A 16,139-nucleotide genomic window follows, 5' to 3' on the forward strand; every position below is an offset into this window, starting at 1 on the left:
AACACTTAATTTTTTACAGTGTTTAACTGTAAATTGTAATCCTTTAAAGGTTTACTCCAACCAAATATCAAAATTACCCCATGATTTACTCACGCTTAAGCAATCCAAGATACATATGAAGAGTTTCGTTGCAAAACGAGATAAATCCATTTTTATTACATTTTTGTCAAAACATGTTTATTATTATGTTATCATGTTATTATTTTGTTTTATGGTGCTACTTAGCTGTATTTTTTAAGTTATGAAGGTTTAAATCAAAACAAACCAACTGCAGTTGAATTGAAACTAATTGGAATGCACAACCAAAAAAAACGAGATTTCTGAACAATTAAAAAACCGGTGGTTATCTCGTTTTGCAACGAAACTCTTCATATGTTCATCATTTTTAGACGAGCACATTTGGAGTATATAAAGTTTAAAATATGGATATTTTTCTTACAAAATCGCATCGATTACCCGCAGAAGATCTTTATTAACCCCTTGGAGTCGTGTGGATCACCTCTGTGAAGGATGGATGCACTTTTTGGAGGTTTAAAGTCAAAAGTTATTCCCTGATCCCTGTTTTTTTTTTACTATTATAAAACTTGGAAGAGCAAGGCCATTTACAAAAATAACTCAGAATGTGTTCCTCTGAAAGATGATGGCTGTATGTTTCACGGATTGCTTAAGGGTGAGGACTTCATGGGGAAATTTTGATATTTGACTGCAGTATTGCTTTAACAATATTTATCATTACCTTTGACATCACTCTTTTGTTCCCTGATAATTTTGCAAATGATTTTTTAACCAGGTGAAAATCCAAACCACAGAGCTCCACAGATGTCCGATAATGTTCGTCACAACTACAAAGACAAAAATAAGCATATTTAAGCAGAGTCACATTTGGAACAAAAAAAAATCATAAACGTCTGTTTGTAAGTCACCTTGTTTTGAGAAAACTTCCATTCAAAGAGGCAGCAGATGAGAACACTTTGTTTATTTGACTGCCAATAGGAAAAAAAAATGCTTTTAATCATGTTATATAAATAAATGTACAATAAATGTAACATAAACTAGTGACACTTCAAAATAAAAGATTATTCAACCTGAATTTTGAACCTAAAGTGAAATAGGTTGAAGAAACTTTTTAAGTTTTACCAATTGAAGTAATTATTTAATTTGATTAAACTTGTCAGTTTTTACAGTGCACTTTTTTAAGAGACATTCACAAATACAGACCTATTGAAAAGTCTCATAATAGACCATTTTAAACACTCACTTTTCAGTTGTCATCCATGACTTTGAATCATTTTTAGACACCCAATGGTCAATCAATGTGTCGTCTAACGTCAAAATCTTTCTGTTTGGATTGGGCTCAGGATTTGCTGATGACGTTTCAAGTTCCTACAATTTTCAAATGTACTATTTACAATGGAGGAATTGTTTAATTATTTAACTATTTAAGAAGAAAAGCTTACCTTAAACAGTGCAAACGAATGATTCTCCCCGGCAAAGAGTTTTCCAATTCCGTATTTATCATTCAATTCTGTAGTTAAAGATTTAGTTAGCGCTAAAGCTTGACGCAATGCAATTAATATAAAACTATTACAAAACAAAATACTGGAAAAGTAGATTATACCAGATGTCAGGTCTACAGGTGATGGCACAGACTGGTTGATCAATTGTCCATTTCCCAGCTCCCCCTGTGTCCCACATCCAAATGAGTAGATCAGGTATGATGATGCGACTAACACAAGCGTGTGATGCCTTAATTCCAAAAAATCAAATGCTTAGTTAAAATCAAACTATATCATCATTTTTTTTTTTTTTAAATCATGTAAGAACAGTCAAGTTTACCTCCCACATGTGACCTGTGACACTTTAGAGGCCCACATTTCGGCAACCACTCGTGGAAGATGTTCATCTTTAAATGAGTTGTGCCCAAGTTGACCAAACTTTCCTGATCCAAATGTGAACACAGTTCCTCCCTGATAATACAAACATATTCTCATTAAAACATTTCACGTATTTGATTTATTAATTTATTAAGGTTATAGCAGCACCACAGCAGATCCTTGTCATTGTGTAATATTAAAATAGTAAAATTAGGGCTGTCAAAAGATGAATCACGATTAATCGCATACAAAATAAAAGTTTTTGTTTGCATAATATATTTGTGTGTAATTATTAATATAATACATGTATAAATATAGATACATATGAAGAGTTTCGTTGCAAAACGAGATAACCACCGTTTTTTTAATTGTTCAGAAATCTCGTTTTTTGGTTGTGCATTCCAATTAATTTCAATTCAACTGCAGTTGGTTTGTTTTGATTTAAACCTTTAAAACTTAAAAAATACAGCTAAGTAGCACCATAAAACAAAATAATAACATGATAACATAATAATAAACGTTTTGACAAAAATGTTAAAAAATGGATTTATCTCGTTTTGCAACGAAACTCTTCATATGTTTCTTAAATACACACATGCAAGTATTGATATATACAAAATAATTACTAACAGAGTGCACACACACATTGTGCAAAATCAAACTTTTATTTTGAATGCGATTAATCGCGATTAATCTTTTGACAATCTTTTTGGTAAAATACCTTTGACAAAGTTGCAGTGTGCTCTCCTCCACATGAGATAAACTGAGTTTTCTTCCCATTCAGGCTCTTTACGACTGTGGGCACACATCTGTCTGTATGCACATAACAGTAAGTGCATTCCATCCCAATTTTTACATGTATATATTTGTGATATGAATTTGACACTAGTGCCATTATTGTCTAGTAAGAATTTTAGTACCGATTCATTAAAATGTATTAAATGCTAAACTGGTGAACACATCTTTCACAGTATTAAAGTTGATACCTGTAGTGTCTCCCAGTCCCAGCTGTCCAGAAGAGTTTTTCCCCCATCCAAACACGACTCCAGAGAGAGACAACACAAAACTGTGATCTCCACCAGCGCTGATCTGAGCCAGAGGAACCCCATCCAGAAACGTCATGTGTTGAGGAGTCAAACATCCAGATCCTTCATTCAGACCCAGCTGACCATGAGAGTTTTCACCCCATACATACACACGACCATCTGAGGGAACAAGAATAAATGTGCAAATCTCAAAAAAACATTTCATTTATTAATCATCAGTTATTTTTGGGAAATATGGTAATGGGATGGATACGAGTACCCTGGGTCAGTGCCATTGAATGCTGGTCTCCACATGAGATCTGAATCACGTGCATGTTGGCCAGGTTTTTGAGAGGTCTGCAGGGGTGAACATGTTATTTTAATTATTCTAAAACAGCACCATCATCAATAGTAATGTTACAGATATTTCTTTAGTTTTCTAGTTCAGGCAGACCACAGCTAGTTGTCACATGGGAAAGGACAACATCACATTACCTGTAATAAAATGTTACAACTTCCCCTAGTCTTCTCCATTACTTGCTTTTTTCACATACCTGCACACTGTGGATTTATCCATAATAATAACCTTCCCTCCACGAGAAAGCAGGACCGCACCACCCCCTCCGCAGACAATCGATGTGATTTCTTCATTCTCTAGCTCTAGTTGTTCTGAGTAAATTAAATACAGTATTGATATTAAGCATATGACTGTAAGTGCATTAGGCAACCATTATACATTTTGTTAAGCACACAGCTGATGGTAACCATTGACTTCCATAGTAGGATACACAATATTATGGATGTATTGTGATAAATGATGAAGAAGATATTTTGATAAAAGATGGTAAGCACACAGTTGACGGTACCCATTGAATTCCATTGTATTTGTTTTTCCTACTATGGAAGTCAATGGATACAATCAGCTGTGTGCTTCCATCATTTATCAAAATATCTTCTTTTGTGTTCATCAGAAAAAAGAAACTCATGCAGGTTTAAAACAACATGAGAAAATGATGACAGAATTCTCATTTTTGAGTGTACCATCCATTTAACAATTTTGTTGATGATGAAGTATAACAAAAACAATAGATATTCAAATAGTTTCCAATCAAAACCATTACAATATGGCTTAAGGTAGTGTTTTGGGTCTTATTCCAGTAGGATTTAAAGGGGACATATCATAAAAATCTGACTTTTTCCATGTTTAAGTACTAAAATTGGGTCCCCAGTGCTTCTAATAACCTAGAAAATGTGATAAAGATCAACCCAGTAACTTAGTTTTGCTAAACCATTCTCTGCAAGCATGTGAAAAAAATAGGTTATTAAAATTTGGCTCATCTTGTGATGTCAGAAGGGGATAATACCGCCCCTTAATCTGCACTATCCAACCACAGTACATTTAGTGCAGAGTTAATTTGCATATACAAGGACACACCCAAAACAGCACATTTTTGCTCACGCCTACAAAGTGGCGATTTTTACATGATAATAAATTATCTATATGGTATTTTGAGCTTAAACTTCACATATGTACTGTGAGGACACCAAAGATTTCTTTGACATCATTAAAAAGTCTTGTGAAATGTCCCCTTTAATGGTGGTCTGTTGGTTCCCATCAGCCAGATAATATCTTACTAGGAAAACCCAACACATTACCAGTATACACCCATAGAGACCATTATTAGATCCTATTAAACCAATACAATTCTCATTATAACCACTAAATCCATTAGAATTGATGGTGATGGTTTCTATTGTTTTCAACCAGGATGTCTAACATTTTGACTGTACGTTAACTGTTAAGCATTATTATTCATGAAATAAAGTTGATCATACTCAGTTTGCCATTGTAAGCATTGGGTTCTCTGCGCAGTTCCAGGACAGAAGCTTTCCCATTGCGGATGAATCCAACAAAACATCTTCCTGCTGACATGTCCTGGATTTCTGACTTTAGACACACGCATCTTACAGCATCGTTCACATGTTTAACTTTGTCTGGTATCAGACCGAAGCCCTCTCGGACCTGCGCTCCCCAATAACACAACATCTCCACATCTGATGAATGAAACCTTCAGCGTCTGTTTAAGTCTGACTGCAGCATAGCGAAACATGTTTAGTAAACAGTTTCACACAAAACGAAACCAAGTTATGAAATTTCCAAGTGTGTTCGACGTCATGCTGTACTGCGCAGACCGAACAAAGTACCGCGAGAGCGATTCGAAAGCACGCTCACGCGCTATCAAAATAGCGCTCTCGCGGTACTCTGATGTCATAAGTCTATCAGTCTGCGCAGCCCCGGTGTTTTCTGCGCTTTCCCTTTAGTCGAAAAAGGAAAGCAAAACTCGCTATGGGAATTTTTTGGAAATATTTGATGTGATTTGTATTTATGTATTTTAAATACATTAATGATAAGTATTATTATATTTTCAAAATACAAAAGTATTTATTTGTATTCAAAACAAATTTCCACCATTTTATATTTGTATTAAAATCATTTTTACACAGTATTTTGTATTTGTGCTTTGTTTCGATGTATTTATGCCCATGTGACAACGTATTAATGACTAATTATGTTTCAAAATGTATTTTTATCGAAGCCATAATTAATGTAAATTGACTCCTATTAATTCATTTATCTGTACATATACAGTATACATACGGTAAATTCTTCAAATTGCATTATCTTTGCCCAGGTGTACAATTAATTACTAAATATAAAGAATTATTATTTTCATTATTATTATCAGTAAGAATTAAATTGTATTAAAATAAAAAAAGATAATTCAATTCTTTAATTGAATTATTATGCATCTGCTCATGCACTTGGAAGTGTGTTCTGATATTTACCAAGGATAAAATTCATTGTGTGTGTCCTCTTTAATCCTGTTAAGTTATCTATGGTTAAGTATGGCAAAGTGAAAATCACCACAATGTCCTGCAGTTATAATGTATTACAGCACAGGTAACATGCATTACATGCATAAAAAGCAAAACTGTATATGGTTTGTCACAATAAATCTACAAAAGCAGCATCAAGCAATACGTTTTTCATTAAGTAGTGAGAAATAATCTCTACTGCCATATTTGTAAATTTGCAAATATAAGAAGCTCAGATAAACTTACAACTATGCATTTGGCAAAGGCGTTTATCCAAAGTGACCTACAGTGCATGTATACAATTTATCACTTAGTGTGTTCCCTGCGAATCAAATCTATTACCTTCACACAGCTAATGCTACACTATATCAACTGAGCTACAGATCTAATTGATATAACATATCATATAGCCATACAAAAAGCAGCCTCCAGCTTATAGCTGACTACATATATTTCGGACCAAGCTCATTTAAGGTAAGTTGACCTTGTCACGCCCGTCCAAAAACCTTACAAAAGCTGACAGCATGTATTAGCTGGTTACGAAGTATGTCGATATTGCTGTATTTGGGAAGACGTAATGTGCCAAAACAAGTCTGGGCTTCTGGGAGACGATCATCTGAATCAGGAACGTTCAATAGCACAATCTTCAGAGTCAACTTTGAGAGACCTCCAGCAGGTACACGGTCCGTTCCATACATGAAAACTAAAAAGTGTAGTATAGTATGAGGATATATATCAAAAATACAAAATTATTTAGAGGTGCAGGTTAGATTGATGTGAAGTCAAATATCTTACCCAGAAATTTCCTCTTGTCTTCTTCAGAGAACTCAAAGAAAACGGTCCAAAAATTCTTGATCAGCTCATCAGAAGGAGAACAGTTTGTGTAGGTAACACACTAAATACGAAGTAAAAAATGAGTATGCTAACCATGACTTGACATCTATTACTGACTTGATCTTTATATACCTTAAGAAAGTCTTCCCACTCGTATACAGGAGAACCATGGAGAAGTAGTTTGAGTTCTTCAGGGTGAAATATTCTCCAGGCACTGACCGGACAGCCTTTAGAAAAACCTTCTGCGAACTTCTGGAACTGATTCCTCACTGATTTGTTCAACATGAAGTCCACATACAAATCCACATACTTCTGCCTGCAAAATATATCACATTCAGCAATGATATAGTCTGCATATTTTGTTAAATAGTATGATATAGATAATACATGAAAAACTAAAATCGGAAGTTCCTGCCGATTAATTTTGGTTACTGGAATTTGAGCTCCATTGGGAAGGAGCTCTTGATCTTTGACCTGAAAGAGATGTACATGAATAACAATGTTATTCATATATTCATCAGACGAGCAGCTGATCTACACTAAATTACAGTGCAATACCGTGAAATCCAAGAATAGTATCTCCACCACTTCCTCATCCTCCATGAGAAGATCTTTCAAACTTCTGATTTGGGAATTAAAAATGTAACAGATTAACGTGCTTTGAAAGGCATCTAAATCCCACATCATTAAATCAGACTCATGAAGTAACCCTATGAGTTTTGATACACTGTTTAAATGTATAAACCGATATATGGTATGCTGTTTAAAGGTGTAAGCAGGTAATGCATTACTTAAAAACCTCTTTAACCTCTTCAGCCCTGGTGCAATTTTTGTATTTTTTACAGAATTAGACAAAACCAAAATTTAGAAGAATGCCCTTCCCACACACTTTGAAGTAAATTGATTAAAAAATTGTCTTATTTTACAAATAAACTTCTAGATTTTAACACACAGGTGGAGTAATTGACATTTTCCTTATTATACTTTTATGTAACATAAATGCAGAATGGATGGGACTGGTACGATGTGATGATAGTGGGGCAGAGTTGAGGTTAAAGTCGTCATAAAATTGAAATAAAAAACTGTGATTTGTTTGGTAATATTGTGGTATTTTTTACAGAATTAGACAAAACCAAAATTTTAAAGAATGCCCTTCCCACACACTTTGAAGTAAATTGATTAAAAAAATTGTCTTATTTTACAAATAAACTTCTAGATTTTAACACACAGGTGGAGTAATTGACATTTTCCATTGTATTGTTATGATAAACACCAAAAATTACCTTATTATACTTTTAAGTAACATAAATGCAGAATGGATGGACGATGTGATGATAGTGGGGCGGAGTTGAGGTTAAAGTCGTCATAAAATTGAAATTACTTATCTGTGAGCTTCATTATTTAAAAAAAAAAAAGTGCCCTCATAACCTTTAATCAAAAAAGCAAATCTCATCCACTCCTCAAAACGATCTCTCTTTATTTCCGGTCATATGGTATGGCAGGTTAGCAACACAACCCAACTTCAAATGATCCAATCAAATCTCGATGGACAAATTTTAGATGCCGGTTTCATTCGGAAACATGTCACAATAGACGTGTTGCACGGCGACGTCACTAACTGGTTGCGCGCACAACCGAGAGGCAGAAAGGAGAGACGTGCATTGTGTTGTATGCTAGTAGCGGTGTCTGTAAGTCAAAATGCCAAAAGGAGTTGTTGCGTGAAAAATAGTACCAACAGAGTCAGTGCTGGGTGCCTGATGTTAACATACCAGTAGATGCGACTATTACGTTACTAGCCTAACATTATAATTCATACATGTATGACAGTAAAACTGCAAAAATAAAAACAGAAAAACAGATCCAACTAAAATCAAGTTTTATTTATATACAAACAATAAAGAACGCTTCAATAATTAAGGTTGTTGCAGTAGCGGATCAGATCAGCAAGTGGGCTTTCTGCCTCCTGGATGCGCGCGCACCCTGCAATGTTTGTAAACTTGCAACCCGTCTATAGGGAAAATAAGGCAATCACTACTTTCATTTCATTGCGACTTTAATAAAGAAAAACAATTAAATAACCACTAATTGACAGCCATTAGTCAGAGACACAATTAAACATACAAAATAAAAAAATAAAAAGTATAAAAAATACTACTGTTAGACAAAAATGGGCTGTCACAATATTGCTTACAGTACATTGTATAGATGGTTTCATCGGACGCACGTGCGGTGACGCGATACGCGTCTAGTCCGAACTTTACTTCCAGTTTCAGTTTTTAATGGTCTGACTAGTTGCTAAACTGAACTCTTGAACTAAAACCTCGTCGAAAATAACAGATGTTTTGGTTTCCTATAATCTACGTGTCGGTTATTTTGCTTGTTAAATAAATAAACTACGTTTAAAGTACTTTGTTGTTATTTATTCTTAGCGGAGTTTACCGGAAGTTACGTGTTGACCACGAAAGCCTCTTGTTTATGTTGTTACTATCTGAAACTGTCTATAGCTCATGTTTACCTGGCCTCCATAGGAGATATATCTTCCAGATCGTTCAGAGTGACACTCTGGTCGAGTAGTTTCTTGAACAACGCTAGTGGGAAATTTATGTTCATGAATCGATGGTTGAATAGCGCCATTCCATAGATGACTCCAAGAGAGTGAAAATCTTCCATGTGTGTGTGCTAAAACACATAAATATTATACTGTAGTATGTATCAGAATAGCGTAAAATGACATCAATTAGCACATTTTCAGAAAGCCTTCATTATGACAGATTTAGTTTTATGAAAATGTATTTAATTATTAATAATTAATATTATTATTTTACATTTTTTTTATCATTATACTTGAGATCGCGTTCCTCGCTCTAGATTACTCACAGCATTTAACGTCATGTCATGGAGTGTACACACCAAACGCGAATTCAAAAAATTGCGCTAGTAGAATACATACAAAGTCATAGCAAAGAAGCGAATAGACCCTGAGTGAACTTTGCATTGACTTTGTATTGACTTATTTGTTGGATTTAAATATATAATGTGTTTGAAATATTTATTCTAAAACAAAATTAATAATATAAATTAATTAAAAATATATTAAACAAATTTGTATCTAAAGTCTACTTTCTGTGTGAGACTGAGACATTACAACTCTGGACATAGAAGTATGAATTTAGTAACAGCACTACGTACTTCAGAATTAAACCACACCAGTGAATTTTCACCGACGTCCAGGAGCTTCTTCTCCCACGTGAGAAAATCATGGGAAAGCAAGGAGAAGAACTCAGCAGAAAGCCCACCTGCATCTATCCCATTCTCACCTGCAAACTTCACCTGTGCATGAAACATTTCTATTAAAAAACCTTTTTGAGTATCATATACGTTTCAAATGGTCCGAAATTTTCAGATCTTTCACTGCAACTTCTGTACAACCTTCAGTGGATGATGAAATGAATGGCTGCCTTGTCTAAGATACTGAAATGTGTCCTTCAACAACGATTGCCTGTTTACGTGCAAGGTGTTGCCAGAAAAATATCCCAAAATGTCGAGATGGTTTGGACTTCTCTTCAGGAGTGGATTCTGTAAAAACTTAGAAAAGTAAAGTTTTGTTAACTTCACAAATATTTATTGGTCTTATCAGAATACTAATCTAGATTTTTATAGCACATAAAAAGACTATCTTTGAGTTACAATAAAGATCCTCTGTTTAGATACAGTGTCAGCCACACAAGGGAAACGGGCCAATGTTTTAATAGTTCTCTGAAAGGAAAAATGAAAGAACATAAATATGATACGAATCTTGTTGAGATGTCTATAATTTAGGTCAATCTATAATATAGGTCATAGTCAGACATCTATGATACACACCAGATAGTGGTCTCTCAGGTTTAGCAATTCTCCAAAATCAAAGTCACCATCAAGCCACCATAGTCCAATATTTTCAAGCGTGACTTGCAACTTTTGAGAAAAAAAAATATTGTGTTTTTGTATGGTTTGTGAGGCGCTGATTATTTGTTTATTATTGTTTAAGTTCTTACTGAGTCTAAGACATCACTGATCTCGTGAATGATGAAATCTTTGCTTATGATGTCATTTTGGGTACTACAGCAGACCTTTACAATAAAGAGATCAGTATTATACACTGCTAATAAAGAATCAAAAGGTTAAAGGAACAGCTCAACCAAAAATGTAATGCAATCACTTGCTAATTTTGGGTTAGCTATCCTTTAAATGCCTTTTAATGATTGCAAATGTCCTCTTGTGATGTTAAACAAAAGCACCTTATAGAGCATCTGAAGGACCAGCAGAAATTTCTGCAGCCGTTTCAGTTCATCCCGATCTATTTCACCGAGAGAAATCTCACCAATCAGCTCAGCAGATTTACTGTGAAATAACTTCACCAAGCCTTTAAGACATTCGGCAGGCAGTTTGGACCAGTAACTTTCTAAAAATAAATTATTCAAAGACAAGTAACACAACAGTAATAGTCACAGAATGGATAAAAATCAGCTTTATAATATTACCTAACACTTTAAGAGCATCAGGTTTCAGCTGAAGAATTTTGTAGGCGAGCACTTGAAGGAGTTCGGCTTGTTGTTCGCCCTGGCAAACGGCAATGAGTTCAGGGAGGAGAAGATAAACTCTCAGTGCTTCAACACTTGATGGACTGGAGTTAAGAGAGGGCAACAGCGCAACCCGAACCATCTTCATAACCTTTGATATAAAATATAGGAATATATGTGATTTTAGGCCTATACACTTTAAGGGATCAATCACACCAAATGCGTTTTAAACGCTTGGAAACGCAAGGCGCACAGCACTGCCTTTTTAATGCACACGCCCAAACTCTTCTTAGATTACCACAGAAAATAAGTTCTTATAACTGTATTATCATGTATTTAGAAGGCAGGATATGCGGAGAGGGAGTGTCAGTGGGAGTGGTCTAATTTAGCAGGACTTTTAATTTGTATTAAACCCCAAATCTACTTCGAACAGCATTTTTACTGTAAAAAAGTTGCTGGTTTTCTGGTTGCCTTAAAGTTTATTAATTCAACTTAAAAATATAATTTGCAAACTTTTTTAAGTTAACTAATATTTTCAAGTGTTTAACTTTGTTTAACTGTAAATTGTAATCCATTAAAGGTATACTCCAGCCAAAATTCAAAATCAAAATTACCCCATGATTTACTCACGCTCAAGCAATCCGAGATACATATGTTCATCATTTTTAGACAAGCACATTTGGAGTTTATAAAGTTTAAAATATGGATATTTTTCTTACAAAATCGCATCGATTACCCACAGAAGATCTTTATTAACCCCTTGGAGTCATGTGGATCACCTCTGTGAAGGATGTATGCACTTTTTTGGGGGGTTTAAAGTCAAAAGTTGTTCCCTGATCCCTGTTTTTTACCATTATAAAGCTTGGAAGAGCAAGGACATTTACTAAAATAACTCCAAATGTGTTCGTCTGAAAGATGATGGCCGTATGTATCACGAATTGCTTCATGGGGAAATTTTGATATTTGACTGTAGTATCCCTTTAACAATTTTATCAGTTTTTTAACAGTTTATCATTACCTTGGACATCACTCTTTTGTTCCCTGATAATTTTGCAAACGATTTTTTAACCACGTGAAAATCCAAACCACAGAGCTCCACAGATGTCCGATAATGTTCGTCACAACTACAAAGACAAAAATAAGCATGTTTAAGCAGAGTCACATTAGGCACAAAAAAGAAAAAAATTACAAATGTCTGTAAGTCACCTTGTTTTGAGAAAACTTCCATTCAAAGAGGCAGCGGATGAGAACAATTTGTTAATTTGACTGCAAATATGAACAAAACCATGCTTTTAATCATGTCATATAAATAAATGTACATTCACACACTGTGAAAAGTTACTTAAAAAATTACTTCAGTGCACTGTTTAAAGAGAAATTCAAAAACACAGACCTAAGTCTCATAATAAACAATTTAAAACACTCACTTTTCAGTTGTCATCCATGACTTTGAATCACTTTTAGACACCCAATGGTCAATCAATGTGTCGTCTAACGTCAAAATCTTCCTGTTTGGATTGGGCTCAGGATTTGCTGATGAAGTTTCAAGTTCCTACAATTTTCAAATGTACTATTTACAATGGAGGAATTGTTTAATTGTCAGACTATTTAAGAAGAAAAGTTTACCTTGACAAACAGTGCAAATGAATGATTCTCCCCGGCAAAGAGTTTTCCCATTCCATATTCATCATTCAATTCTGTAGTTAAAGATTTAGTTAGCGCTAAAGCTTGACGCAATGCAATTAATATAAAACTATAACAAAACAGAATACTGGAAAAGTAGATTATACCAGTTGTCAGGTCTACAAGTGATGGCACAGACTGGTTGATCATTTGTCCATTTCCCAGCTCCCCCTGCGTCCCACATCCAAATGAGTAGATCAGCTGTGATGATGCGACTAACACGAGCGTGTGATGCCTTAATTCCAAAAAATCAAATGCTAAGTTAAAATCAAACTATATGATAGGGATGGGCAATATAAACGATATGCAATATAAACGATAGAAAATTGGTATACGATAGAGATTTTAAATCTATTGCACTATCGCGATAATGCGTGTTGATGACACAATGTACCCGCGAACTTTAGAGACACGAGCTGCAGCTGAATAAACATGGATGAAAGCGTCAGCGAAACAGAGGAACTCGTGAAAAAGACAGATGAAACATCTATTTTTTGGATTTTAGCCATAAGTTACATAAGTTAACTGCTGCTCCACGTGCGAAATTGGCATTATGGTCTAGTAAATGTGTATATATATGCGTTATAGTCCCCACAAGCATTTAAAGTGTTTAGTGTTCTAAAAATAATTAACTGTGTTTTTTAGCAGATAGAGCTTGTCGGCTTTATCATTTTAAAAGTAGATCACCACACAAAAAAGTCGGGACACTCCTGCTGTGTGTGTCAGGCAAAAGTTCCAGCTAAGAGAGGTAACAAGACTAATCTGGCCATAACGGTTTACTTTTTCTTACTTTTTTAGCAGTTTGGCTTTTGTAAGGGTCTATATAACCTGTTCTGAAACGAGTCTATTGAAATTATTATATCGCAATACATATCGCTATCGCAAGAGGCTGCAATGTATAACGCAATATGGATTTTAGGCCATATCGCCCATCCCTACTATATGATCATATTTATTTTATTAAAATCATGTAAAAACAGTCCAGTTTACCTCCCACATGTGACCTGTGACACTTTAGAGGCCCACAGTTCAGCAACCACTCTTGGAAGATGTTCATCTTTAAATGAGTTGTGCCCAAGTTGACCAAACTTTCCTGATCCAAATGTGAACACAGTTCCTCCCTGATAATACAAACATATTCTCAGTAAAGCATTTCACTTATCTGATTTATCAATGTATTTAGCAGAGATTGGGTTACAGCAGCAATACAGCATATCATTTGTCACTGTTTAATTTTAAAATATCTGCAAATTGTATACATTCCTATATGGCAAATGCGATATATAATAGTGTGGTAATCAAAAGATTAATCGCGAAATAAAAGTTTGTTTTTGCATAATATATTTGTGTGTGTAATAATTATGTATATATAAATACACAAATACATGAATAATTTTAAGAAAAAAATTATTTATGTATAATTTTATTTATTTATTTATAATATAAAAAAATATATATAAATATAGATACACGCAAATGTTTCTTAAATACATACATGCATGTGTGTGTGTATTTATATATACATAGTAATTACACACACATTATGCAAAAACAAACTCTTATTTTGAATGCGACCAATCGCAATCCATCTTTTGACAGCCCTAGATACCTTTGACAAAGTTGCAGTGTGCTCTCCTCCACATGAGATAAACTGAGTTTTCTTCCCATTAAGGCTCTTTATGACTGTGGGCACACGTCTGTCTGTATGCACATAACAGTAAGCGCATTACATCCCAAGTTTTACATTTATATATTTGTGATATGAATTTGACACTAGTGCCATTATTGTCTAGTAAGAATTTTAGTACGGATTCATTAAATGTATTAAATGCTAAACTGATGAACACATCCCATCCGTAATTTTTCACAGTATTGAAGTTGATACCTGTAGTGTCTCCCAGTCCCAGCTGTCCAGAAGAGTTTTTCCCCCATCCAAACACGACTCCAGAGAGAGACAACACAAAACTGTGATCTCCACCAGCGCTGATCTGAGCCAGAGGAACCCCATCCAGAAACGTCATGTGTTGAGGAGTCAAACATCCAGATCCTTCATTCAGACCCAGCTGACCATGAGAGTTTTCACCCCATACATACACACGACCATCTGAGGGGACAAGAATAAATGTGCAAATCTCAAAAAACATATATTCATTTATTAATCATCAGTTATTTTTGGGAAATATGGTAATGGGATGACTGTGAGTACCCTGGGTCAGTGCCATTGAATGCTGGTCTCCACATGAGATCTGAATCACGTGCATGTTGGCCAGGTTTTTGAGAGGACTGCAGGGATAAAACTGTTTATTTTAATAATTATATAACATCACCATCATCAATAGTAATGTTAAATATATTTCTTTAGTCTTCTAGATCAGGCAGACCACGGCTAGTTGTCACATGGGAAAGGACAACATCACATTAACTGTAAAAATTTGGGTGAAAACAAGTATGTACGAAAATATATATATATATATATATATATATATATATATATATATATATATACAGTATGAAAAAATAAAAACCTATCCTCCTGAGAAAAACTGAGCACACTAAAAATGTGACAACTTGCCCCAGTCTCCTCCAGTACTCACTCAACATGTTTTTTCCACATACCTGCACACTGTGGATTTATCCATGATAATAACCTTCCCTCCACGAGAAAGCAGGACCGCACCACCCCCTCCGCAGACAATAGATGTGATTTCTTCATTCTCTAGCTCTAGTTGTTCTGAGTAAATGAAATACAGTATATTTATATTAAGCATATGACTGTAAGTGCATTAGGCAACGAGTATGCATTTTAAAAGAGCTGTTATATGCAATCAACATTAAAGGGATAGTTCACTCAAAAATGAAATTTCTGTAATCATTTTCTCATTCTCATGATGAAGACAAAAGAAGATATTTTGATGAATGATATAGACAGTTAATTGTAACTAGTGGTGTAACGGATCGCAGTTGATCCGTGGTCCATACGGATCACGACACCACGGTTCGGTGTCGCATGTGATTCGCGGATCAATACGCAAATTTAAATAGGGAAAGTTTATCATATGTAAGTGTTTCAAAGGTTTGCAAATGTTAACATTCAAGTGATTTTAAACTGCAAAAAGGCGCTAAAGTGAGCAGTTTACTTTCCGCACAAACGCACGTGTCCAGCTCGAGTCAGACGAAATCATCCTTTAAAGATCAGAACTCCTGATGTGTAAACTTCAGAGAGCTGCGCTACTCTCTCTCATACTGTAGTGTATTAAAATACATTTGGCTAACAGAGCAATGAAAAA

At 34.8% G+C, this 16,139-nt stretch overlaps 1 protein-coding gene across 1 annotated transcript in view; it reads right to left on the bottom strand.

The window, feature by feature from the left end:
- The window catches only part of LOC129445273 (E3 ubiquitin-protein ligase HERC2), a 42,261-nt gene that overhangs the window by 23,431 nt on the left and 2,691 nt on the right, over positions 1-16,139 (bottom strand). Inside the window, exons 2-35 of the mRNA XM_073860081.1 lie at positions 15,469-15,583; positions 15,059-15,135; positions 14,738-14,956; positions 14,462-14,553; positions 13,843-13,973; positions 12,960-13,087; positions 12,796-12,866; positions 12,597-12,721; positions 12,376-12,435; positions 12,188-12,293; positions 11,131-11,320; positions 10,888-11,051; positions 10,645-10,719; positions 10,475-10,564; positions 10,298-10,366; positions 10,040-10,195; positions 9,800-9,940; positions 9,126-9,289; positions 7,169-7,232; positions 7,026-7,084; positions 6,743-6,926; positions 6,572-6,671; positions 6,266-6,479; positions 4,736-4,968; positions 3,454-3,568; positions 3,180-3,256; positions 2,861-3,079; positions 2,596-2,687; positions 1,837-1,967; positions 1,619-1,746; positions 1,458-1,525; positions 1,259-1,383; positions 924-983; positions 737-842 (exon numbers count right to left, since the gene is read on the bottom strand). Coding sequence (XP_073716182.1) covers positions 737-842; positions 924-983; positions 1,259-1,383; positions 1,458-1,525; positions 1,619-1,746; positions 1,837-1,967; positions 2,596-2,687; positions 2,861-3,079; positions 3,180-3,256; positions 3,454-3,568; positions 4,736-4,968; positions 6,266-6,479; positions 6,572-6,671; positions 6,743-6,926; positions 7,026-7,084; positions 7,169-7,232; positions 9,126-9,289; positions 9,800-9,940; positions 10,040-10,195; positions 10,298-10,366; positions 10,475-10,564; positions 10,645-10,719; positions 10,888-11,051; positions 11,131-11,320; positions 12,188-12,293; positions 12,376-12,435; positions 12,597-12,721; positions 12,796-12,866; positions 12,960-13,087; positions 13,843-13,973; positions 14,462-14,553; positions 14,738-14,956; positions 15,059-15,135; positions 15,469-15,583 — 4,148 coding nt within the window. The remainder of the gene's footprint in view (positions 1-736; positions 843-923; positions 984-1,258; positions 1,384-1,457; positions 1,526-1,618; positions 1,747-1,836; positions 1,968-2,595; positions 2,688-2,860; positions 3,080-3,179; positions 3,257-3,453; positions 3,569-4,735; positions 4,969-6,265; positions 6,480-6,571; positions 6,672-6,742; positions 6,927-7,025; positions 7,085-7,168; positions 7,233-9,125; positions 9,290-9,799; positions 9,941-10,039; positions 10,196-10,297; positions 10,367-10,474; positions 10,565-10,644; positions 10,720-10,887; positions 11,052-11,130; positions 11,321-12,187; positions 12,294-12,375; positions 12,436-12,596; positions 12,722-12,795; positions 12,867-12,959; positions 13,088-13,842; positions 13,974-14,461; positions 14,554-14,737; positions 14,957-15,058; positions 15,136-15,468; positions 15,584-16,139) is intronic.

This window comes from Misgurnus anguillicaudatus, chromosome 3 (genome assembly GCF_027580225.2).
Source record: "Misgurnus anguillicaudatus chromosome 3, ASM2758022v2, whole genome shotgun sequence".
Lineage (NCBI taxonomy): Eukaryota > Metazoa > Chordata > Actinopteri > Cypriniformes > Cobitidae > Misgurnus > Misgurnus anguillicaudatus.